The sequence below is a fragment of the Sminthopsis crassicaudata genome, chromosome 6 (assembly GCF_048593235.1).
Source record: "Sminthopsis crassicaudata isolate SCR6 chromosome 6, ASM4859323v1, whole genome shotgun sequence".
In the NCBI taxonomy this organism is placed as follows: Eukaryota; Metazoa; Chordata; class Mammalia; order Dasyuromorphia; family Dasyuridae; genus Sminthopsis; species Sminthopsis crassicaudata.
In genome coordinates this window covers 256,765,774-256,790,570 of record NC_133622.1, presented here as the reverse complement: position 1 = coordinate 256,790,570, position 24,797 = coordinate 256,765,774, and the positions used below count along the sequence as shown (strand labels likewise).

Here is a 24,797-nt window from a genome sequence, read left to right as displayed (position 1 = left end):
AACCTGCTGAGCGCCCACTGGGGAGCCCAGCCCGGGGCTCACTTCCACCTGGTGGCAAAGGCAGTGACCCCTGCAGCCGGGGGCGGGGCTGCTCCTCCAAGCTCCACCTCCGCTGTCCTGAGCCTCCCCAGGAATCCTGGGCCGCTGCTCCCGCCTCAGGGCGCTGTTGCACTAGTCCCCAGGGGCCTAAAGCCGCTCCCTCGGGGTCCTTTCCCAGCACAGCCTGGCCTCTGCTTCCCGGGAGGATGAAGCCTCCAGGGAGTCTCATGGGTACCGATTTCTGCAAAGGGCAGAACACTGACCTGGGTGTGAAGTCCTGTGACCCTGGGGTGCCCAGCCAGAGCTTGTTGGGGGGGATGGGTCCGCCCTGACTGTGGAGCTGGAAGCCAGCCCCCAAGGGCCCCCGGGCCTTCCTTCCCGGCTCCGCTGGCTCCCGCTCTCCCTTGGGGCCCCCGCTGGACAATGATTGTCACAGAACCTGGAGGAGGAGGAGGAGCCCCTGTTGGCCCCCGGCTTACAGCAGAGGGTGAGGGGTGCGCCCAGGGTCGCACAAGTGGGAGCTTCTGAGGCTGCGCGACCAAGTCTTCCCAGCTGTAGGCGTCCTTTAGACACCCGCAGCCCTAGGGCGGGCGCCGGAGCTGCAGGCCCGAGGAGGTCTGATGTCTTGTATCTGTGCCAGTGTGATTGTGAGTGTGGTGTGTGAATGTGCGTGATTGTGTATGATTGTGAGTATGTGAGTGTGCGTGATTGTATGATTGCAAGTGAGTGTGGTGTGTGTTTGGTGTGTATGATTGTGAGTGTGTGAGTGTGGTGTTTGTGTATGGTTGTGAGAGTGTGTGTGTGATTGTGATTGTGAGTGTGTGGTGATTGATTGTGAATGTATGTGATTGTGAGTGTGAGTGTGGTGTGTGAATGTGTGTGTGAGTGTGGTGTGTGTGATTGCGTATGATTGTGTGTGGTGTGTGAATGTGCGTGATTGTGTATGATTGTGAGTATGTGAGTGTGCGTGATTGTATGATTGCAAGTGAGTGTGGTGTGTGTTTGGTGTGTATGATTGTGAGTGTGTGAGTGTGGTGTTTGTGTATGGTTGTGAGAGTGTGTGTGTGATTGTGATTGTGAGTGTGTGGTGATTGATTGTGAATGTATGTGATTGTGAGTGTGAGTGTGGTGTGTGAATGTGTGTGTGAGTGTGGTGTGTGTGATTGCGTATGATTGTGTGTGGTGTGTGAATGTGCGTGATTGTGTATGATTGTGAGTATGTGAGTGTGCGTGATTGTATGATTGCAAGTGAGTGTGGTGTGTGTTTGGTGTGTATGATTGTGAGTGTGTGAGTGTGGTGTTTGTGTATGATTGTGAGTATGTGAGTGTGCGTGATTGTATGATTGTGAGTGTGTGTGGTGTGTGTGAGTGTGATGTTTGTGTATGGTTGTGAGAGTGTGTGTGTGTGTGATTGTGATTGTGAGTGTGTGGGTGGGAACCTGTGTAAGTAGATTGGGGCCCACAGGGCGCTGGCCATGGTGCTGACCCCTCTTCTGCCAGACTTGAGCCTGGACCTATTCTGGGGTGGGGAGAGAGGGTCATGGCGAGCCTGGAGGGCCTGGGCAGGGGGGAGGCCCTGAGGCGGGAGGCTCAGATGGAGGAAGGGGTTTGTTGGACTGGATTTGGGACCTTCCTTGCCCCATCCCTATCCCCAGGTACCCTGGCATGGAAATGACTGCTTCCTCCAGCTTGGGGCTCAGACCCTGAGGCAGGAAGCACCCCGAGCTCTGCCGGGAGGGGGAGGCGCCAAGGGAAACGCTGGGCGTGCTTGTGAGCTGCCCCTTCCTCCTCTTCCTCAATGAGCTGAGAGTCACTGGCAGGATGGCTGCCAGTGAGCAGGTGTCCCCGTTCTGCTGCAGGCGGGAGGCTGTCTTCTGGCTGGCTCGTCTCGCTCTTTCCACCTCGTTGGACAGCGAAGGGGAATGCCACGGCCTGCCCCTGACAGGTGGCTGTTTTCTGGTGGGCATCCGTCCTGTGTGCCCACCTGTGCAGCTCGAGCGAGTCTCTCTCAGGCTGGGGTTCGGCGTCTCTGCGTGGGCCTCTCTCCTCCACCTCTGCGTCTGAGGCTGGGCCCTCTCTCTGACTGTTTCTCTCTGTCTCTGACTGTCTCTCTCTGTTTCTGTCTCTCTCTGACTGTTTCTCTCTGTCTCTGTTTCTTCCTCTCTCTGTCTCTGTCTCTCTCTGACTGTTTCTCTCTGTCTCTGACTGTCTCTCTCTCTCTGTTTCTGCCTCTCTCTGTTTCTCTCTCTCTCTGTCTCTCTCTGACTGTTTCTGTCTCTCTCTGACTGTCTCTCTCTGCCTCTCTGACTATTTCTGTCTCTCTCTGTCTCTGTCTCTTTCTATTTCTGTCTCTCTCTGTCTCTGACTATTTCTGTCTCTCTCTGTCTCTCTCTGACTGTTTCTGTCTCTCTCTGACTGTCTCTGTCTCTCTCTGACTATTTCTGTCTCTCTCTGTCTCTGACTGTTTCTGTCTCTCTCTGACTATTTCTGTCTCTCTCTGACTGTTTCTCTCTGACTGTTTCTGTCTCTCTCTGACTATTTCTGTCTCTGACTGTTTCTTTCAGACTATTTCTGTCTCTCTCTGTCTCTGACTGTTTCTCTCTGACTATTTCTGTCTCTCTCTGTCTCTGACTATTTCTGTCTCTCTCTGTCTCTGACTGTTTCTGTCTCTCTCTGACTGTTTCTCTCTGTCTCTCTCTGTTTCTGTCTCTCTCTGACTGTCTCTGTCTCTCTCTGACTATTTCTGTCTCTCTCTGTCTCTGACTATTTCTGTCTCTCTCTGTCTCTGACTATTTCTGTCTCTCTCTGACTGTTTCTGTCTCTCTCTGACTGTCTGTGTCTCTCTCTGACTATTTCTGTCTCTCTCTGTCTCTGACTGTTTCTGTCTCTCTCTATTTCTGTCTCTCTCTGACTGTTTCTCTCTGACTGTTTCTGTCTCTCTCTGTCTCTCTCTGACTATTTCTGTCTCTGACTGTTTCTTTCAGACTATTTCTGTCTCTCTCTGTCTCTGACTGTTTCTCTCTGACTATTTCTGTCTCTGACTTTCTCTCTGTCTCTCTGTTTCTGCCTCTCTCTGACTGTTTCTCTCTGTTTCTGACTGTCTCTCTCTCTGTTTCTCTCTCTCTCTGTCTCTCTCTGACTGTCTCTCTCTCTGTCTCTCTCTGACTATTTCTGTCTCTCTCTGTCTCTGTTTCTCTCTGACTATTTCTGTCTCTCTCTGTCTCTGACTGTTTCTGTCTCTCTCTGACTATTTCTGTCTCTGACTGTTTCTCTCTATTTCTGTCTCTGTCTCTGACTGTTTCTGTCTCTCTCTGACTGTTTCTGTCTCTCTCTGACTGTCTCTCTCTGACTATTTCTGTCTCTAACTGTTTCTCTCTGACTATTTCTGTCTCTCTCTGTCTCTGACTGTTTCTGTCTCTCTCTGACTATTTCTGTCTCTCTCTGACTGTCTCTCTCTGACTATTTCTGTCTCTCTCTGTCTCTGACTGTTTCTGTCTCTCTCTGACTGTTTCTCTCTGTCTCTCTCTGACTATTTCTGTCTCTCTCTGTCTCTGACTGTTTCTCTCTATTTCTGTCTCTGTCTCTGACTGTTTCTGTCTCTGACTGTTTCTGTCTCTCTCTGACTGTTTCTGTCTCTCTCTGACTGTCTCTCTCTGACTATTTCTGTCTCTAACTGTTTCTCTCTATTTCTGTCTCTCTCTGTCTCTGACTGTTTCTGTCTCTCTCTGACTATTTCTGTCTCTCTCTGACTATTTCTGTCTCTCTCTGACTGTCTCTCTCTGACTATTTCTGTCTCTCTCTGTCTCTGACTGTTTCTCTCTATTTCTGTCTCTGTCTGACTGTTTCTGTCTCTCTCTGACTGTTTCTCTCTGACTGTTTCTGTCTATTTCTGTCTCTGTCTGACTGTTTCTGTCTCTCTCTGACTGTTTCTCTCTGACTGTTTCTGTCTCTCTCTGACTGTCTCTCTCTGACTATTTCTGTCTCTCTCTGACTGTTTCTCTCTGACTATTTCTGTCTCTCTCTGTCTCTGACTGTTTCTCTCTGTTTCTCTCTGACTGTTTCTGTCTCTCTCTGACTGTCTCTCTCTGTCTCTCTCTGACTATTTCTGTCTCTCTCTGACTGTTTCTCTCTGTTTCTCTCTGACTATTTCTGTCTCTCTCTGTCTCTGACTGTTTCTCTCTGACTATTTCTGTCTCTCTCTGTCTCTGACTGTTTCTCTCTGACTATTTCTCTCTGTGTCTCTGACTTTCTCTCTGTCTCTCTCTGTTTCTCTCTCTCTGTTTCTCTGTCTCAGTTTCAGTGTCTCTGTCTCTTCTGTCTCTGTGTCTGCGAGCACCCCTGCCCTTCGTAGTGACTTGGCTCGGAGCCCGGGTGCCGGCCGCAGATGGCTCCTTGGTATGCGGTGGGAGGGTGGGAGCAGAAGGGACTGATGAGTTCTGTTCCTGCAAATTCTCGGGGCACCTGGGGGGCAGGACTTTAGACAGGAAGCCTTTGGGGGGGCAACTCTTGAGTGTCGCGTGTCTGGCAATGAGGGGGGTCTGGGCAGGGGGGTGAGGGCTTCCGGGGAGGCTCTTTCTGCCCTGGCGGCTCTTAGCTGCACAGCCCCAGAGGAGGGAGAAGACTTTCCCAGTTAGAAGCCCCCCACCCCCAGGCTCTGGCAGATTGAGGGCTTCTGATCCCCAAAAGTCATTAAAACAAATGAATCTCTGGGATTAACAGCCTGAGCTGCCGCCTTCTCTGGCTAACAGGTTCTGACAAGTAATTACCCAGCAGTGGCCTGGCCTAGGGGAGGGGTGGCTCCAGCAGCCTAGCCCTGCCAGGCCCCAGCCTGCCCCCCCCCCCTTCTTGTCTGGGTACCCTGCTCAGAGAAGGGGCCTAAGGGTCCCTGGCAGCTCCGGGCTCCTGAAGGGGATCTCCCCCCCTCCTCATCTGGCATCCGGGCCTCTGGGGGTAGGAAGGATTGGGGGCTGGGGGGTCCGTGTGTGCTGCAGGGCAGATCTGCTTCTGACCCTTTCTAGCTGGGAAATCGTGGGCAAGAGTCTCAGCTTCTCTTCCTTAGTCTGGAAAACGAGGTTGGGTGGCTTGTGGTCCCCTCCCCCTCTGCTGGGCTGTTTGTGCCCCCCCCCTCTGCTGGGCTGTTTGTGCCCCCTCCCCCTCTGCCGGGCTGTTTGTGGCCCCCCTCCCCCTCTGCCGGGCTGTTTGTGGCCCCCCCCTCCCCCTCTGCCGGGCTGTTTGTGGCCCAGCTCTTGAGCTCCCTCCTGCCCGGCCTTGGCAAACAGTCCCTCTGCCACCGAAGGGCCCAGGCCCTCGGGCCTCCCTGGTTGTCCGGCCGGCTCCAGACCTAGGATTCGAAGCTTTTCCAGCTCCCTGCTCCGTGACGCGGGTTCATGAGCCCCAGGGACCTGACGAGGTAGTGGCTGGAGCCCAGGGAAAGGCCGGCGGGCCTCCACGTCGGTCTCGCCGTCCAGCCTCTCGCCGCCTGCTCCGCAGCCTGGTGGCCGCCGTGCCCCGTCCCTGTCCCAGGTCCCTCTTGGAGAGTGGTGACCTCTGAACCCACTGACCCCGGTGAGGAGCTGGAAGCCTCCCTTCACCCTGGTTGGGGTAGCTGGGTGGGGGGGTAGAGTGCTGAGTCTTGGGTTCAAATCCAGCTTCCGACTTTTGCTAGCTGTGTGACCCAGCCTGTCGGGGACCCCAGGGCTCCCCCACCTCTCTCTTCCCTCATTTATTTGACGTGGCCAAATGTCTGTGGAAGGTGCGGAGGGTGAGGAGCACTGAGCTGGCTGAGGGGAGGAGTGTGGGGAGGAAGGACCAGGGGAGGCCTCATTGGTTTACATCTGCGCCCTGTTTTGTTGGGCCTCCCTCAGGACCGTCCTGCTGGAGGGCTGGGAAAGCACCCGGGCCGCCTCTTTAGGGAGCTGGGGCACCCCCGTGGCGCCTGGGCTCTGCAGAGGGATCCTGGGGACCGAGAGACCTGGGCTGAGTCGGGGGCCAGCCCTTGTTCCGCCTCCTGTGTCTGTTCCCCCCGTAACACCAGGGGTTCGGACAAGGTTTTAGGCCGTGGCACAAGGGACAGAGACCCGCCCAGTCCTGGATCTGCCACTTTGCAGGGGTTTGAGCCCTTCCCCGCCCTCAGGCTCCTGATTGTAAAAGGAGGGGGGGCTGCAGTGGACAGCTGCTTTCTGCTCAGACACTTGAGGCTCCTTGGGTTTCCTCAGCTGCCTTGCCTGGGCCGGGGCTGCTGGGGCTCTGGCTGCTGGGTCAGAGAGGACCCCAGGTTCCCTGCTTTCCCAGCCTTGGGGTGGCCCCCGCCCAGCCCTTCTCATCACTCCCATCGTTTCTGGGCAGAGATCTCCCAGATCCGTCTCCCGTCACGTCTTCTGAGCCAGCCCCCGGTCATCTGTACAGTCTGCAGGGGGTCACCGGGTTGGCGAGCTGGAGTCATCCTGAGCCCCTCCCTCTCCCCCGCCTATCTGGTCTGGCCAGTCCCCCCCCCCCTCCATCTGTCCTCTCCGCTCACACGGCCCGTGCTGTGAGCATTGGACTATCAGCCGGACTTTTGCCAGTCTTCTCAGCGGTCTCTGCTTCTTGCCTCTCCCTTTCTGGAGGATCCTCCTCCCAGGCGCTCGAGTGACCTTCCGGTGGCAGAGGGCTGGCCCCGGCGCTCCACTCCCAGAATCTTGGCAGCTTCTTATTTTCTGGGGAAAAAAAGATGTGAACTCCCCCCATGTACAACATGGTGGATTAAAAAAATGTCCAGTGTCCCAATGTGCCCGCCTTCCCTGTGTCCTGTTATCTGAACTGCCTTCTGCTCGCCTCTGAATGTGTGATTCACTGAAAAACACCTTCTGCTCTGCCTTTAAACATCCCAGTCGCGTGGCTCCCCCCTCGTCACAAAAAGGGCCCCCGAAATAACGCCGCGTCCGACCAGGCCTGACCGTGCCCGTCCCCGCAGAGCTCGCCGCCTCCCTGCCAGGGATCGTGGCCGCTCTCGGCCTTGGGAGGGGCTGCCGCCGTGCCAGCCACCCCCCAACCCTCGGTTTTCCTTCCAGGGCTGTCGTCAGTGTTGGAATTGTTCTCTCGGCTTCCCCCCTTCCCCCACATCAGCTCAAACACCCCCTCCTTCCCTCCTTTCTGTTGGAGCAACAATGGGTGACATTGGGTTCCCCTGTAGGCTGCTCTCAGTATTTGTGTGACCCTGCACCCTTTCCTTCTGCCTTTGGGTGTGAGCCTGGTGCTGACGGGACCCGGACACAGGGCCCACACAGTTTCAGGACCTTGAAGGTAGAGTCCAGTGCAAGCACTTTGGGCCTGAATCCTCAGGCCAATTTACAGCCTTCCAGCAATTGCCATTTTCCACATTTTCTCTTTCGGTCTTCCTAGGCATGAAGCAAGCTATTTCATTAAGCCCATTAGTAAAGCTTACGATGGCACCGAAGTTTTCTGATACGCCGTTTACAGGACCTGTTTCGATGATCTTTATTTCTTGGATGTTTGAGAATTTTGTTGTTTCTTCCAGTTAACTATTTCCTTTCTGTTTAAACTTTGGGCAAAATCTTTACATTTTACATGATCACAATTGCCCCTTGCTTGCTGTAGTCGTCTCTATCCCTTGTTCGGTCCGAGGCTCCTTCTGTGGCCACGGTTGTGGAGGGTTCCCCCTTCTTGACACGACGGCTCTGCCTCGATACTCTGTTCATTTGGTGCTCTGTGCTTGCTGTGAGATGCTCTAAACCTGATGTCTGCTAGGCTACTGGTCCGCTCTCTCCGTCGAGTGGTGAATCGCAGCCTTTCGGGTTTTCTGAAACACGGGGCTGCCATGCTTGATAGCTTCTGAGTCTCTTGTACCTAATCTGTTCCATTGATCATTTTTACATTTTTAAGGAGTGCCAGTTTTGGTATTTGACTCAGTAGGATAAATTTAGATCAGTAACGAGTGATTCCTTCCTCTCTCACTTCCTTCTTTTTTTTTTTAATCATTTCTCTTGTGATTCTTTGCTTTGAGATGAATTTTGTTTATTTTTTCTTTTTCTGTAAAGAAATCATTTGGTAGTTTGATATGACATTTTTGTGAATTAATTTAGGTAGCATTATCATTTTTATTATATTGACATGGCCTACCCATGAACAATTAATATTTCTCCAGTTATTCAGGTCTATATTTCTGTAGAGTATTTTTGGTTGTATTCATACAATTTCCATATGTGTCTTCAAATTTGAATACATTTTATAGTTCTTTTTAATGGAATTTCTTTTTTTTCTGTCTCTTCCTGCTGGTAATATACAGAAAAGGTGTTTTGTGGGTTTGTTTCCTATCCTGTTCCTTTACTGAAGTTATTTAAATTAATTTGTGGTTGAATCTCTAAGTTCTTTGGGCAGACCATCCTGTCACTCGCCAAAGGGATGATTTTGTTTTTCCTGGCCTGTGCCCCTTCCCTTGATTCCCCTTATTGCTCTGCTGAGCATTCCTGGGACTCCAACAGTGGAGCCGGGAGGGGACGGTCCCCTTTATTCCCGATCTTTGGGGAGCGGCCTCTCACAGGTTCCATTGCAGGTGTCACTGATCCTTTGTTTTGGGTAAATATGGTTTCCATATTAAGAAAAAGTTCATTTAGTCCTTTCCTTTTCCACACTTCTATTGGACATGAGTGGACGCTGTATTTTGTCAGAAGCCTGTTCTGCATCTATGGCTATAACGATGTGATTTTTTCTCCCTGTAATTAAGGGTCAGTTTGGCTCGCTGCTTCCTAGATCTTGGGTGCTCCCGGCTGGAGGCTCTCCCCTCCCAGCTCTGACCGCCCTCGTCATCCCTGCAGCCCTCACCCTCCTCCCCGGGCACGTGTGGCCCCGGGATAATCCGCTCCGGCCTGAGGGAGCCTTTGCTTCCTTCGGTGGCTAGCTCGTGCTTTGTACCCAAGAGGGACTCGGAGGCCGGGCCGGGCTCGGGTCGCTGGGGGTGCGGGAGCAAGGGCGGGGCGTGTGCGCCCGTGTGGGCGTGGGGTGCCCGGGCTGGCGTGGGCTTGCCAGGGAGCCCGTGGGGGAGCCCGTGAGTCCGCCCCGCTCCGGCCACGGGATGCTGGAAGTTTCGCCAGCTCTCAGCAGCAGCCGCGGAGCTCTCGGAGCTGGATGGGAGTCGGGCCTGGAGCGGCTCTTCCTGGGAGGAGAGAGCACTTAGTGGGGGTCTCGCCGCCCTCACGGCAGGGGGGAGAGAGCCCCGGGGGGTTCCAGGTGCGTCTGCCCCCGAGCTAGAACCCCACAGGGGAGCTCGGGGCTCCCTCATTGGACATAGGGGCTCGCTGGAATGGCCTCCCGTGGGGCCTCCGGCCTTCTCCACTTGACTCTGGTCCGAGGCTCCTTCCCTCCCCCTGCTCCCCACCCCTTCCCCCCCCAGCCTCTCCCTTCTTCCTTCCCCATCACTGCTGGCCTGGAGCTGACTCAGAGCTCTGTGCGCCAGCGCCCGTTCCGGGCCGGAGGAAGTTATCGATCTGCTGTCAGAGCCGCCGAGCCCACGCCTTCCTCCCGCTCCACGCCGCTCCTGCCAAATCCCTCACAACTGGCGCTTCCTCCCGGAGTGCTGGCGCTCCCCCGCAGGCCCCCCAGACGCTGGCGAGTGAGGGGCCCCGGGAGGTGGACGGGCCCGCGTCAGGCCCCTGGCAGAGGGCACCGAGAGGCTGCCGTCAGCCCCCAGGCAGAAGGTCATCAGGGCAGAGAGCCATCCTTCCCCTCGCCAGCCTCGCAGAGCTCCCAAAAGCCCACCCGGGAGCTGAGGCTTCTCCTTAGGGATGGGGCCAGAAGGAGCATCAGGAAGGAGATGGTCTCCCTCTGGCCTCCTCAGCTTGAGTGACCACCTTTGTCCCCTCCCCTGAGCTCCTGTCTGGTACCTCCAGCCCGCAGCCGGACACCCGGGACTGGGTACCCCATAGACATTTCAGGGGTTCGGGCTTGCCCAGGGCCACAAAGGGGGATTTGACTCCAGGCCTTCGGCCCGAGGCCGCACCATGAGCCTCCCCCCTCTCCTCGGGAGGCTCGGGCTGCTTTACTGCTCCTGCCCCCTCGACTCACCATCTCTTGGTCCTCTGCCCCTTGGCCGGCACAAGCCCCCAGTCCCAGCCCCCCCCCGTGCCCGGTCCCAGTGTAGAGTAAAGAACGAGCAGATGCTGCTTTGTCTCAGCAAAGGGGGGGGGGGGGCTGCAGGGCCCACGAGGGTGAGGGCCCTTCGGGGGTCTCCCAGCAGACTTTGGGAGGCAGGGCTGTTCCTGGGCAGCTCTGACCCTATGCCCAGCTTCCCCCCCTCCAGAACCAGAGGTCAGGGCTCGGGCAGAGTCAGGGAGAGCCCGGCAGGCCTGGGGTCCGAGTCCCCGCTCCGGGGGAGGGGCGATCCCGGGGTTCGCCTGCTGGCGGCCGAGCGCATCCACTCGGAAATCGATGGCAGCTCCCGGATCCCATCGAGGAGCTCGCGGGGCGGCCGGGACCCTTCCATCTTCTCCTCTACTGAAATAGGAAAATTGTCCGACTGCTGGCCTGGATCCCGCCCGGGCCCAGCAGCGGCTCCCCAGGGACTCTGCCTCAATGTCAGCTTTGGAGGGGAAGAGGAGGAGGGAGGAGGGGGGAGGGAGAGGAGGAGCTGGGAGAGGGAGAGGAGGAGGAGGGAGAGGGAGAGGGGGAGGGAGAGGAGGAGGAGGAGGGGGGGGATCATGGAGAAGAGAGAGCTGCCAGTTGGGCGGCACAACGGCTGGAGTGCCAGGGATGGAGTCAGGAGGCCTGAGTTCAAGTGTTACCTGACTCTTCCTAGCCGTGTGACTCTGGGCAAGTCTCCTAACCCCTTTGCCTCAATTTCCCCATCTGCAAAATGAGCCGCTGCGGCGTCTTTGCCAAGACCACCTCAGCCGGGCTCTCGAGGAGCCGGACGCGCCCCTGGGGGTTGGGGCCCCGAGTCTCAGGGGGTGAAGCCGGCCCTTCGCTTTTTTTTGCGAGGACTCGGCCGAGTCGGGGGTCGCTCCCTGGGGGGGAGGGGTGGTCAGCTGGGACTGGGGATGGCGGGCGCCCGGTCCTTGTGCGCGTGCTCGTGGGTCCCTGCGTCAGCGCCCGTCCGGGTGTGCATCAGTGTGTTGCGCGGGGGTGGGGGTGCGGGAGACAGGAGGCCTCCCCCAAAGCCCTAGATTTCCAGGAGAGGGAGCGAGGCTCAGGGAGGGGAAGGGGCTTGTGGGGCAGGGGAGAGCAGTGCTGAGGGAAGCAGGAGGAAGAGCCAGGGGGCCGCCGTCCTTGGGCTGGACTGAGCGCAGAGCCGGAAGCTGCAGGGGCTCCCCGCCTCCTGCCCCCCCCCCCCCCCCCCCCCCCCCCCCGCGCCTCCTCCTCCAGCCTCGGCGGCTCCCCGTTGCCGTCTCCTAAAGTTTACGGTCTCCAGCTTAGGACAAAATGCTCTGTCTCCCACTGCTTCTGCACAGGAAGCCGGGCAGCCTCGCTTTCCAGGCCCCCTTCTCCCTTCCCCCTCTCCCCTCCCTTTCACTCCTTTCCCTACCTTTCCCCTCTTTTCTCTGCCCCCTTTTCTGTCTCCCTCTGTCTGTTTCTCTGTCTCTCTGTTTCTCTGTCTCTGTCTCTCTGTCTCTGTCTCCCTCTGTCTGTTTCTCTGTTTCTCTGTGTCTGTCTCTCTGTCTGTCTCTCTGTTTCTCTGTCTCTCTGTTTTTCTGTCTCTGTCTCTGTCTCCCTCTCTGTCTGTTTCTCTGTCTCTGTCTGTCTCTCTGTTTCTCTGTCTCTGTCTCTCTGTCTCTGTCTCCCTCTCTGTCTGTTTCTCTGTCTCTGTCTCCCTCTCTGTCTGTTTCTCTGTCTCTGTCTCCCTCTGTCTCTGTCTGTCTCTCTGTTTCTCTGTCTCTGTCTCTCTGTCTCTGTCTGTCTCTCTGTCTCTGTTTCTCTGTCTCTGTCTCTCTGTCTCTGTCTCCCTCTGTCTGTTTCTCTGTTTCTCTGTGTCTGTCTCTCTGTCTGTCTCTCTGTTTCTCTGTCTCTCTGTTTTTCTGTCTCTGTCTCTGTCTCCCTCTCTGTCTGTTTCTCTGTCTCTGTCTGTCTCTCTGTTTCTCTGTCTCTGTCTCTCTGTCTCTGTCTCCCTCTCTGTCTGTTTCTCTGTCTCTGTCTCCCTCTCTGTCTGTTTCTCTGTCTCTGTCTCCCTCTCTGTCTGTTTCTCTGTCTCTGTCTCCCTCTGTCTCTGTCTGTCTCTCTGTTTCTCTGTCTCTGTCTCTCTGTCTCTGTCTGTCTCTCTGTCTCTGTTTCTCTGTCTCTGTCTCTCTGTCTCTGTCTCCCTCTCTGTCTGTTTCTCTGTCTCTGTCTCCCTCTCTGTCTGTTTCTCTGTCTCTGTCTCCCTCTGTCTCTGTCTGTCTCTCTGTTTCTCTGTCTCTGTCTCTCTGTCTCTGTCTGTCTCTCTGTCTCTGTTTCTCTGTCTCTGTCTGTCTCTCTGTTTCTCTGTCTCTGTCTCTCTGTCTCTGTCTCCCTCTGTCTGTTTCTCTGTCTCTCTGTTTCTCTGTCTCTGTCTCTCTGTCTCTGTCTCCCTCTGTCTGTTTCTCTGTTTCTCTGTGTCTGTCTCTCTGTCTGTCTCTCTGTTTCTCTGTCTCTCTGTTTTCTGTCTCTGTCTCTGTCTCCCTCTCTGTCTGTTTCTCTGTCTCTGTCTGTCTCTCTGTTTCTCTGTCTCTGTCTCTCTGTCTCTGTCTCCCTCTCTGTCTGTTTCTCTGTCTCTGTCTCCCTCTCTGTCTGTTTCTCTGTCTCTGTCTCCCTCTGTCTCTGTCTGTCTCTCTGTTTCTCTGTCTCTGTCTCTCTGTCTCTGTCTGTCTCTCTGTCTCTGTTTCTCTGTCTCTGTCTCTCTGTCTCTGTCTCCCTCTGTCTGTTTCTCTGTTTCTCTGTGTCTGTCTCTCTGTCTGTCTCTCTGTTTCTCTGTCTCTCTGTTTTTCTGTCTCTGTCTCTGTCTCCCTCTCTGTCTGTTTCTCTGTCTCTGTCTGTCTCTTCTGTTTCTCTGTCTCTGTCTCTCTGTCCTCTGTCTCCCCTCTCTGTCTGTTTCTCTGTCTCTGTCTCCCTCTCTGTCTGTTTCTCTGTCTCTGTCTCCCTCTCTGTCTGTTTCTCTGTCTCTGTCTCCCTCTGTCTCTGTCTGTCTCTCTGTTTCTCTGTCTCTGTCTCTCTGTCTCTGTCTGTCTCTCTGTCCTCTGTTTCTCTGTCTCTGTCTCTCTGTCTCTCTGTCTCCCTCTCTGTCTGTTTCTCTGTCTCTGTCTCCCTCTCTGTCTGTTTCTCTGTCTCTGTCTCCCTCTGTCTCTGTCTGTCTCTCTGTTTCTCTGTCTCTGTCTCTCTGTCTCTGTCTGTCTCTCTGTCTCTGTTTCTCTGTCTCTGTCTGTCTCTCTGTTTCTCTGTCTCTGTCTCTCTGTCTCTGTCTCCCTCTCTCTCTGTTTCTCTGTCTCTGTCTCTCTGTCTCTGTCTGTCTCTCTGTTTCTCTGTCTCTGTCTCTCTGTCTCTGTCTGTCTCTCTGTCTCTGTTTCTGTCTCTGTCTGTCTCTCTGTTTCTCTGTCTCTGTCTGTCTCTCTGTTTCTCTGTCTCTGTCTCTCTGTCTCTGTCTGTCTCTCTGTCTCTGTCTCTCTGTTTCTCTGTCTCTCTGTTTCTCTGTCTCTGTCTCTCTGTCTCTGTCTCCCTCTCTGTCTGTTTCTCTGTCTCTGTCTCTCTGTTTCTCTGTCTCTGTCTCCCTCTGTCTCCGTCTGTCTCTCTGTTTCTCTGTCTCTGTCTCCCTCTGTCTCTGTCTGTCTCTCTGTTTCTCTGTCTCTGTCTCCCTCTGTCTCTGTCTGTCTCTCTGTTTCTCTGTCTCTGTCTCCCTCTGTCTCTGTCTGTCTCTCTGTCTGTTTCTCTGTCTCTGTCTCCCTCTGTCTCTGTCTGTCTCCCCCGTCCCCGCCTCCTCTCTTTCCCCCCACCTTCCTCCCCGCTCTCTCGCCCTGTCTTTGCCCCCCTCCGTCTCCCGCTCCCCCTCCCCCTCCCAGCACGGCGGGCAGCCTGGGAGGGAGGCTCTGGGGTGGCTCGTGCCTCTCTGAAAGCTTTTGTGCCAGAGCAGAGCCGTGTCTGCGCCGTGGCCCAGAGGCCCAGCAGAGGAGGGACGCGGTGCTCCCACCCTCTCCCTCCCTCCTCCTCCCCTCCCTCCTGGTTCCCTCCAAGCAGAGGCTGAGCAGGGAAAGAGCCTCCGCCATTGGTGTCCGGGGACTCAGAAGGAGCCCGGAGTGGGGAACTGGGCAGAGAGGCTGAGACCCCGAGGAGCAGAGCCAGGGGCTGGGGGGGCTCAGAGCGAGCGCAAAGTGTGTGTGAGAGACAGAGACAGAGGATTCGGAGCAGGGGAGCTAAGGGGGAGGGGTGCCTGTTAAGGATCTTGTCAGGTCAAGCTTCCTCCCTGGATTATTCCCACCATCCTCTGCTTTTGCTCCTTAAAAAAAAGCACAAAACCTTGCAGACTGGCTTCGCTGCCAGTTTCTGTCCCCTAATTTCACTCGGCCCCTCCCTGGGGCAGGACGATCCCGGTGCGCCCCCGACTCCCTGACCTGCCCCTCACAGCGGATTTTCCGACTTAATCCCCCCGGGTTCCCCCCTCCGCCCCAGCCCCGGAGCTGAGACTTTTGCCTGGTGTTTCCTGGGTGACCATTCACTGAGCGTCCCTCCCCCCCTCCCCCCCACCCAGAGGTGCCGTTCTCCTGCTCCATCCCCCCCCCAGGCTGCCCCCCCCCCCTCCTCCTCTCTGCCTCCTACATGACCATGCCCCCTCCTGACAAGGCCCCCCCTGCCCGGAGCAGCCTCGTCCTGGGGCCTCTGCTTTGTGGCTTAACTCTCGGCCAGGGTCACCTGCAGCAGGCTTTCTTCTTCCTTTTAACTGCACTCTGCTTCCAGCCTAAAGCTTTTGGTAGCTTTGACATTGACCTCTCACCCTCTTCGCTCTGGGTTTCAGGCTCTTGTCCTCCTCCTCCTCCTCTGACCTCTCCTTCTCTGTCTCCTTAGCTGGCTCCTCCTCCAGGTGCCGCTCAGGGTCTGTCCTGGGCCCCCTGCTCTTCTTCTCTCTCTCTCGGTGCTCTCATCTGTTCCTTGGGCTCCCATGATCCTCTGCGTGCAGTCCCAGATTTATTGCCCTAACCTCTCTCAGCCTCTAACCTGGGACCTCCAACCGCCTGTTGGATGTCTTGAATACCAAAAGCTCAACACATTTTGAGCTGGGCTCCTTGCCCCCCCCCACTTCCAGACTTGGGGTGGGAGAAGGTCCTGCCAGTCACCCTGGCCCAAATCTGGGCGTCAGCCCGGACCCTCCCCTCTCCTTTCCAATCTGGTCCCGCGGCCACAGCGCTCCCCCTTCTCCCTGACCCTCCCCCACCCTGCAGACCCTCCTCACCTCCGGCCTTGACTATGAGGGGGTCTGCCTGCCTTCGGTCTCCCCCCTCTGATCCATCCTCCACTTGGGCGCCACGTCACCCCCTCGGCTGTGGGTCCCGGTGGTTCTCTGTCACCCCGAGGACAAGTACAGCACTTCCGGGTGGCCTTCAAAGCCCTTCTGAAACTGGCCGCCACCTCCCTCCTCCCCCCTCATTCGGGCGCGCCGCCGGCCTCCTCCCGGCCCACCATCACGGGGCTCTCTCGGCCGCGGGCGTTTTCCCTGGCTGTCCCTGGGCCTGGAACGTGTCCCCTCATTCCCGCCCCTAACCTCCTCTTTCCTTCCAGCTGGGGCTCAGCCCCCATGGTGGGAGACCTCTCCCGTCCCTCAGTGTGACACAGCAGAAGGCTTTGGGGGGGGAGCTGGGTCAGCCTCCCTCCCCTCCCCCCAGGACACTCATGGAGGCCCATTGGGGATGACCTCTTTTGGGAGATTCCCTCCCTGTCCTCCGCTCACTGCCTGGATTAAGGAAGCCTGAAGGCCGATGGGGAGCTCCCTCAGTCCCTGCCGGCCTCCCAGGCCGCCACCCCTTGCGGGCCGAGGACCAGAGGCCCCAGACCATGTCCGCACTGTGGGGACCCTCCTCTGTGAGCAGACGAGTCAGTCTCAGGCTGGGGAGGGGGCTCGAGGCTTCTCATCCACTTGGTACCTGAATAAGCCCCTTCCTCCCCCGACAGCCTAAGACCATTATAGTGGGGGGCCTTCCCTCAAGGGTCGGATTGTGTTATTGGGAGGGCTTCCCTGGCATCGAACGGAAATGCACCTTAAAACCCGCCCTTCCTCCAGCCGCACCCTCTAGAGCCAAGCGGAGCAACGCTGCTGTCTCTCAGTGGAGCCCCTCCCACCCCTGAGGCCCCCAGCTTCTCTCCTCCAGGCTTACCCTCCTTGGCTCCTTCCACCGCCCCCCACGCCTTCCCAGGCCCCCCTTGTTCCCTAGCTCATCCTTAGCTGGCAGAATCAGCAGCCCGGGACAGGAGGGCGGGCGGGCTCCAGGCCCCCCGAGGTTGGAAGCGGGGGGGGGGAGTCACCGGGGCTGTTCCCGGCCCTCAAATGTCAGAACTATTGGACTGTGCACAGTGACAGGCTCGCACTTGGCATCTCAGGACCGTGGACAGCTCCAGGCGCCCCTGGGGCCTTTCGGAACAGGCGAGAAGGAAACATCGGCCTCTGCGGGTCCCCCCACCTGTTCTTCCGCCGGAGGCTCCCGGTCCTGCAGCCCGGGGTTCCCACGGGAGCTCCTGTGTGCCCACGTGTGTGAGCGTGTGTCTGAATGCACACAGAGCGAGGCGGGGCGTTTCCCCTCCAGAACCCCAGGCCGGGAGATGACTGAGCGCTGGTCTCCTGCAAGGGCCTGGGGTGCCGGGGAGCTGGCGTGGGGGCGTCCGGCGCGGCCCTCAGGGCCTTCCAGCGCTCCCTTTGCAGGTGTTTGTCCTTGTCCTGGCAATCCAAGCTGCCGGCCAGGCTGGAACTCAGCCAGAGGACCCCGGGACAAGGGAGGCGGGGGAATCGTGTGTCCCAGGCCTGGCTCCGGGGGGGCTCAGCCGGACCCCGGAGACTCGGAGCTTTCTTCCCTTCAGGGTTTCTCTCACTGTTCCCTGTTGACAGCTCCTGTCCCACCTCCGGGCCTTTGCACAGGCTGTCCCAGGATGCGCTTGCTCCTAATCTTGCCTTGGGAGAATCTCTAGTTTTCCTCAGGTCTCCGCTCGGGCGCCTTCTGACATGGAGGCAACGGAGCCCGGAGAGCTGGACCTGCATCCAGGAAGCTTTGAGGCGAACAGATTCCGGAGGGATGGAGGGGATGTGGAGAAGGGAGGGAGACAGAGACAGCCCGAGGCGGGTGGGCGAGGCACTCGTCCATCTGGGGAGTCCGTGCCTTGCCAGGGGCTGAATTAACTCTGGCACTGATGTCAAGCTTTGAGGGCCACACGGGCCCCTCTGTACTTGACCTTGGGGTGGTGGAGAACCTCCAGAATAGGGAGAGGCGTGGCCGGGCCTGGGTTCTGGAAGATCACTGAGGGGAGGATGGATGAGAGGGGGGAGACTGAGGGCAGACCGCTCCCTCCACATAAGCTGAGGACGAAGATCCCGGTCCGGGGCGTTCCGCTTCGCCCCAAGGGCTCTGCAAAGATGGGCTTCTGAGTGCGGGAGGACGGAGGTCTCGGGACATCTTGGACCGGGGCTGGTGGCTGCGGAGCTTCAGAAAGAAGCTTCACGGGGGGCTGACTGAAGAAGAGCCTTTCTCGGCCGCCGGGGGCCTCGGCCAGCCCACAGGTCTCCCCCCCAGATTAGCAGCATTCCAGGCAGGCTTCCTGCTTCTTGGCGAGAGGGAAGAAAGGAAAGGAGGAGAGCTGGTGAATGCAAACCTCGGAGAGGGGCTGGGGAAAGAAGAAAGGAGAGTGTCTGGGAGATTCCAGGAACAGGGGCCCAGGGGGGGGGAGGGGAGGGGGAGTCAGCCCCGTGGTTTTCTAGGGGGCTCCTCTGTGGGAGGAAGATCTGCAGCTCTCAGTGACTGAGGTCAGGGCCCCCGCCGCCAAGTGGTGGACAGGCCCGCCATCTCTTACCGCCCCCCCAGCCCCTGCCCCGCCCCATCTTCCCCTCCAGACACAGGCGGAGCCCGCTCTTCTTGGGGCCCCCTCCCCACTGCGGCGACCCCTTTCCTTCCTCCCGCCAAGGTCACCCAACAACACAAGCCCCCCCATCCCTGCCTCAGGCTGGCGGGGGGACGGCGCCCCTGGAGACCCTCCGGCCTGAGCCGGCCTCCCCACTCGGCCCATCTGGAATCGGATCCCCCACTTTCTGTGGCCCGGGCGGGGAGCCCACTCTCACTGCGGTCCCCTGGGGAGGGGGCAGCGCGCAGCTGGGCGGCCGGCCCGGGGAGGCAGCCGCTGGCCTTCTCCCCGCGGTGCAGACCCGGGCCCCCCCCCCCCCCGTGCCCCCGCCCCGGCTTGTCTCCCCTCCCCAGAAAGCGCCTCTGACGCCTCCCGGCCGAGCCCAGGCCCGACCCCCCCCCACTCCTGGTCACCTCCCCAGGGCTTTCGCCTGCGCCCTGAGCCTGGCCCCAGTGCCGGGGAGTGTCCCGTGAGCGCCCGCGGGCCGGGGCGGGGCCGGGCTGGGCTAACCAGCCGGAGGCCGGCCCCAAGGAGAGGGAGACGGGGAAGGGGGGCGGGGCGGCGTGCCTTCGCCAAATGGAGCCGCCTCCGCCCTTCGAGACCGGCCCTTGGGGGCAGCTAGGGGGCGCATGGAGAGAGCACCAGCCCTGAAGTCAGGAGGAGCCGAGTTCAAATCTGCCCTCAGACACTGAACACTTCCTGGCTGTGTGACCCTGGGCGAGTCGCTTAACCCCAGCCTCAGGAAAAAAAAAAAAGAGACCCGGCCCTCGGCTCCCCTCCCCCCTCCCCATAGGCTCCCTCCCCCTCCCCTCCTCCCCCATGACGCCCCAGCCTCGATTCTAGTGGTCCCCTGGGCTGGCCATCTCCCCCTCCCCCCAGACTGTCCGCTTCTAGAGGCCCGGGAGTGCCGAGGAGCTTTCTCTCCGTGGTCGCTTTTAAAGTTGGCTTCCGTGATAATGAGCACTTATGAAGCTCAGGGAAGCCTTTCAGCCCTGAGGGAGGCTGGGGGCGGGCGGGGGCGGCCTCGTTCCCCCCGCGGGGGGAGTGGGGGGAGGGGCGCTGTGGGCCTCGGGATCTGCGGATTTTTGCTGAGGAAGGGGGGGTCCTGGGCTCTGGCCTGACGGCTCTTTCTGTGCCCCCAGCTGGGAGGATGCGGCATCCTGGGCGTGGGCATCTGGCTGGCGGTGACGCAGGGCAACTTCGCCACGCTCTCGCCCTCCTTCCCCTCGCTCTCGGCCGCCAACCTGCTCATCGTCACGGGCACCTTCGTCATGGTCATCGGCTTCGTGGGCTGCATCGGGGCCATCAAGGAAAACAAATGCCTGCTCCTCAGCGTGAGTGGGGCAGCGGGGGCGCGGGGGAGGGCGGGGCCGAGGGCTCTGGGAAGGAGGAGGGCCCCGGGCCCAGGGAAAGCCGCCCGCGGCCGCTTTCTTTAGCGGCCCCTCCCCCCAGCCCGCCGTGGCCCCTCGGACCCAGCTGGGGCAACCTGGGGCCGGGGCCTTCGGAAAATGCTCCCCGGGCCTCCAGGGACGCGGCGCCCCCTGGCAGCTCTGGGGGAGCAGGTGGCGCCCGGAAGGGCTCTGGCCTCCCCTTCCTCCCCCCGCGGCCAGAGGCAGCCGGCCCTGCGGAGGCCGGGCCCGGGCGGTCCCTCGGGCCCTCCTCCTCCTCCTGCCGGAGTCGCCTGGGGCTGCTGCCCCAGGCTCATCGCCTGGCACCACAGCGTCCGCCCCCAAGCACAAATCCTGTCCAGAATGAGTCAGAAAGCACCCATCAAGTGCCCACCGTGTGCAGACCCTGAGCGCCGGGTACAGAGAGGACAGTCCCAGTGCAAAGGCCCGACAACTGGGGAAACCCCAGAGGGAAGGCGCCAGGCTCGGGAAGGGCTGCGCGAGGGCCTTCCAGGGGGCAGGGGAGTGCAGTGGTCAGAACAGAGAAGGGGAGAGCCTTCCGGGGGACATCCAGAGGGAGAGGGAGGGGTCGTCGGGGAGACGGCTGGGGGGGCACATGAGGAAAGCGAGTGGGGTGACAAGGGCTTTGAATGCCAAGCCACCCCGGAGGCCCCTTGGCCGCTGAGCACAGCGCGGTCTAAGAGTTGGCGCATCCGGGCTGATAGAGGAGGGAGGGATCCCGCTTAACCTCTCTGGGGGCCTCAACTAAGCCCTTCCTCCAGACTCACTGCCCTGCCCAGGGCTGGACTCCCCCGAAGGAGGGAAGGAGCGAGGGCTGTTATGGGCCAGAGCTCTGAACTTGAAAGAAGGAATTTTTTTTTTTTTTGCTGAGGCAATTGGGGTGAAGTGACTTGCCCAGGGTCACACAGCTAAGTAAGATGTTAAGTGTCTGAGGAGATTTGAAGAAAGAAAGGATTCTTACAAGGTGCTAAGTCAGTGGGAATTGAGAGAGACGATCGATACACGGCTCAGTAGGGTTGATTTATTCCTACAAGATGTTATGGGCCAGAACTTGAGGCAAGGCACTGAGCGGACTTGAGGAGACGTGGTTAAACTAGTTCAGCATTGATTTCATCCTGCAACAAATAGTGGTTCCTAGTGATTTGGTGACTGCTGTGCGCTCAGTGTGGGGCGGATGAGCCGGAAGCTCTCAGGGCAGCCGGACAAGCGCAGCCGGACAAGGGCAGCCGGACAAGCGCAGCCGGACAAGGGCAGCCGGACAAGCGCAGCCGGACAAGCGCAGCCGGACAAGCGCAGCCGGACAAGGGCAGCCGGACAAGCGCAGCCGGACAAGGGCAGCCGGACAAGCGCAGCCGGACAAGCGCAGCCGGACAAGCGCAGCCGGACAAGGGCAGCCGGACAAGCGCAGCCGGACAAGCGCAGCCGGACAAGCGCAGCCGGACAAGGGCAGCCGGACAAGCGCAGCCGGACAAGGGCAGCCGGACAAGCGCAGCCGGACAAGGGCAGCCGGACAAGGGCAGCCGGACAAGGGCAGCCGGACAAGCGCAGCCGGACAAGGGCAGCCGGACAAGGGCAGCCGGACAAGCGCAGCCGGACAAGGGCAGCCGGACAAGGGCAGCCGGACAAGGGCAGCCGGACAAGCGCAGCCGGACAAGGGCAGCCGGACAAGCGCAGCCGGACAAGGGCAGCCGGACAAGGGCAGCCGGACAAGCGCAGCCGGACAAGGGCAGCCGGACAAGGGCAGCCGGACAAGCGTAGCCGGACAAGCGCAGCCGGACAAGCGCAGCCGGACAAGGGCAGCCGGACAAGGGCAGCCGGACAAGCGCAGCCGGACAAGGGCAGCCGGACAAGGGCAGCCGGACAAGGGCAGCCGGACAAGCGCAGCCGGACAAGCGCAGCCGGACAAGGGCAGCCGGACAAGCGCAGCCGGACAAGGGCAGCCGGACAAGCGCAGCCGGACAAGCGCAGCCGGACAAGGGCAGCCGGACAAGCGCAGCCGGACAAGGGCAGCCGGACAAGCGCAGCCGGACAAGCGCAGCCGGACAAGGGCAGCCGGACAAGCGCAGCCGGACAAGCGCAGCCGGACAAGGGCAGCCGGACAAGCGCAGCGGGACAAGGGCAGCCGGACAAGCGCAGCCGGACAAGGGCAGCCGGACAAGCGCAGCCGGACAAGCGCAGCCGGACAAGGGCAGCCGGACAAGCGCAGCCGGACAAGGGCAGCCGGACAAGCGCAGCCGGACAAGCGCAGCCGGACAAGGGCAGCCGGACAAGGGCAGCCGGACAAGCGCAGCCGGACAAGGGCAGCCGGACAAGCGCAGCGGGACAAGGGCAGCCGGACAAGCGCAGCCGGACAAGGGCAGCCGGACAAGCGCAGCCGGACAAGGGCAGCCGGACAAGCGCAGCCGGACAAGCGCAGCCGGACAAGCGCAGCCGGACAAGGGCAGCCGGACAAGCGCAGCCGGACAAGGGCAGCCGGACAAGCGCAGCCGGACAAGGGCAGCCGGACAAGCGCAGCCGGACAAGCGCAGCCGGACAAGGGCAGCCGGACAAGCGCAGCCGGACAAGCGCAGCCGGACAAGGGCAGCCGGACAAGCGCAGCCGGACAAGGGCAGCCGGACAAGCGCAGCCGGACAAGCGCAGCGGAAGCTCCCGAGGCTGGGCCAGATTCATTCCATCGCCCACCTGGGTGGTGGCTGAGGCTGAAGCACAAGCCCTTGGAATTCGGGGAGATTCAGCGGGCGGGGAAGGAGGCCGGAGCTCCAGCTCTCAGGACCAAGGGCAGACTGAAAGGCCTCCAGAAGGCTGCCCAGCCCCAGGAGGGAGAGGATAAAGGATCTGGACTCTAAGAAAGCTAACCGGCCGCAGGAAAGGAGACAAGAACTGGAAAAAGACCATCAAGGCCCCGAATCCCTGGCTGCACGTGTGGTGGTTACTGAACTGAAAGGAAGGCTGCCTCCGGAGACCCCAAGCAAATCGAACCCAGAACATTACACTTTAGAGAGAATATTCCAGAGGGGCTTCTGGGCAGCACCGCCCTGCAGGGACAGAGCCGCCCCCAGACCCGCGGAAGGAAAGACTTGCATCAGAGGTTGGCCCTTCCGTCTGCCGGACTCACACTGCCAGCGGAGAGGGACCTTTCGGTTTCCTCTGCCGCCCCTTGTTCTTCCAGGACCCCCGGCTTAGGGCCCTTCATCTGTGTCCGCTCCCTGGTGATCAGGCTTGGGCGGCGGAGCCCCAGCACCAGCAGGGCGCCGTCATCCATGGAGGGCAGCGCTCCCACGCTCTGCTTTCTGTACGCCCGATCTCCAGCCCCTTCACTGAAGCGGGAGGGCCGGTCCCCAGGACGCAGGCTCATTCCTAGTCCCGGCCGCGCTGTTCGGCGGAGAAGACGCCTTCCCGACTCCCGCTCTCCCGAGACCCGGGCTCATTGGGATTCCCTACCCGCTGGAGATTCCGGCGCGCCCCCCGCCGCCAGGGTCCTGCCCCCCCCCCCCCCAGGGAGCTTCCCGCCGTTCCAGCCCGCCCCAAGCTCTGTGTGGTTCTGCTTGTGGCCGCAGGGGCTGGGCCGCCCCGCCATTTAGGGTTCTGGCGCTGGGGGGGGGGGGGGCTCGGGGCCGCAGAGAATGGAGTCTAGGTGAGCCCACAGGAGACGCGGCCGCCGTGGCGGAGAAGGGAGTGGGAGCGGTGGGTGAGACCCAGGCCAGCGCCAGCCCTGGCAGAGCTGGAGTGTTCCCGTCCCAAGCGGGAGGGACCTCCGGAGCCCAACCTGACCCCCCACGCCCCTCCCTCCCCCCCTCCTGCCTCTCCCTGGCCTCCTAACCCTCTCCCCCGCTTTTCCCCGGAGGTGGGAGAAGGGCGGGCTTGTGCTCCTGGGAAATTGTCTTTCCTTCCCTACCGTCTTTGGCCCTTTATTTTATCCTGAAAATTTATGGGTTCAAGGGTTCCGCTTCTCATCAGCCGCAGCGGCCGCCTCCCCTCCCCCTCTCTGAATCATCCCGCCTTCCGAGGGGCTGCGGGAGGGCTGGGGGAAGGCGTGGCCGCTCTTGGGGCCGGGGAGGGCCATTAATCGGGACGAGAGAGGCTTCTGGAGGGGGAGGATCCCCGTGGGCTTTGAGGGGGCGGGAGAGGAGGACGAAAACTAGGAGACTGGCTGGGGGCGGGGCTTTGGATTCTCAGCCCACCCCATTCCTGTGTTATTTAAGGGATAAAAACCCTCCCTGGAGGAACGGTCCGCCTGCGGCGGTCCTGGTCCCCTTCCTCTTCCCTCCCCCCTGCATCCCGACTTGCACCTCTGGTTCCCAGCGCCCGCCTGGGTTCTACCCCAGAATGCCCTCGGGCGCCCCCCACAATCTGCTTCTTTCCCGGGGTCATCCCTCTGTTGCTCATGTATGTTAGCCGCCCACGTGTGCACCCCCCACACGCTCTGAAGGGAAGGACTTGGTCATGGTTCCACTTGGGTGGGCACTGGGGCTGGGGCTGCCTGGGGGGGGCTGCCTGGGGGGGGACTGGGGCTGGGGCTGCCTGGGTGGGCACTGGGGCTGGGGCTGCCTCCTGGGGGGGGGACTGGGGCTGGGGCTGCCTGGGGGGGGACTGGGGCTGGGGCTGCCTGGGGGGGGGCACTGGGGCTGGGGCTGCCTGGGGGGGGCACTGGGGCTGGGGCTGCGGGGGGGGGGGGGGGGGGCACTGGGGCTGGGGCTGCCTCCTGAGTGGGCACTGGGGGCCTTGCTGTCTCTGACACCTTCCTCTCTTCCTCAGTTCTTCGTCATGCTGTTAATTGTGTTCCTGCTGGAGCTCACCGTGGCCATCCTCTTCTTTGTCTACACAGACCAGGTAAGTGGCTGCCGGCTGTCTGCTTCTCCGTCCCCCTCATCCCTCGCCGGTTACCCATCGGCCTCACTGCAGAGTGAGGGGCTCCCTCCTGCACCCCTCACTGTGCCCGCTGTTACTGGCGCGTCCTTGGGCCGGGGCCGCAGAGGGCCAGCTGGAGCAGTAGGTCTGGGGATCCTCTGCATTGAAGGGGAGGGGACACACATTTATGGAGCGCCTACTGTGTGTTTGGCACTTGACAAAAAGCCGAGGGACCTAGTGGCCAGTGAGGAAGGTCTGAAAGGCCTGGTGGCCAGTGAGGAAGGCCCGAGGGGCCGGGTGGCCAGTGAGGAAGGCCTGAGGGGCCGGGTGGCCAGTGAGGAAGGCCCGAGGGGCCTGGAGTTCTTGGGAGCTGTCTACACTTGCAGGTTCTGAGCTTAAAACAGAGGCTGGGCTTGGTTGTTCCAGCCCTGTGAATTGGGCTGTTTGAGGGAGGAAGGATGTCGTCAAATGGAG

The 24,797-nt window shown here is 59.9% G+C and overlaps 1 protein-coding gene across 10 annotated transcripts in view; it reads left to right on the top strand.

Moving 5' to 3' along the window:
* TSPAN4 (tetraspanin 4) overlaps positions 1-24,797 on the top strand; it is a 53,908-nt gene that overhangs the window by 23,082 nt on the left and 6,029 nt on the right. For 8 of the 10 annotated variants that reach the window (XR_012483226.1, XR_012483225.1, XM_074273604.1 and 5 more), the window contains 2 exons: positions 19,209-19,400; positions 24,231-24,305. Coding sequence is in view for 8 of the 10 variants with exons in the window: in XM_074273604.1 (XP_074129705.1) it covers positions 19,209-19,400; positions 24,231-24,305 (267 nt within the window). In the remaining 2 variants the exon portion in view is untranslated. The remainder of the gene's footprint in view (positions 1-19,208; positions 19,401-24,230; positions 24,306-24,797) is intronic. The other 2 variants (XM_074273608.1, XM_074273609.1) reach the window with 1 other exon arrangement.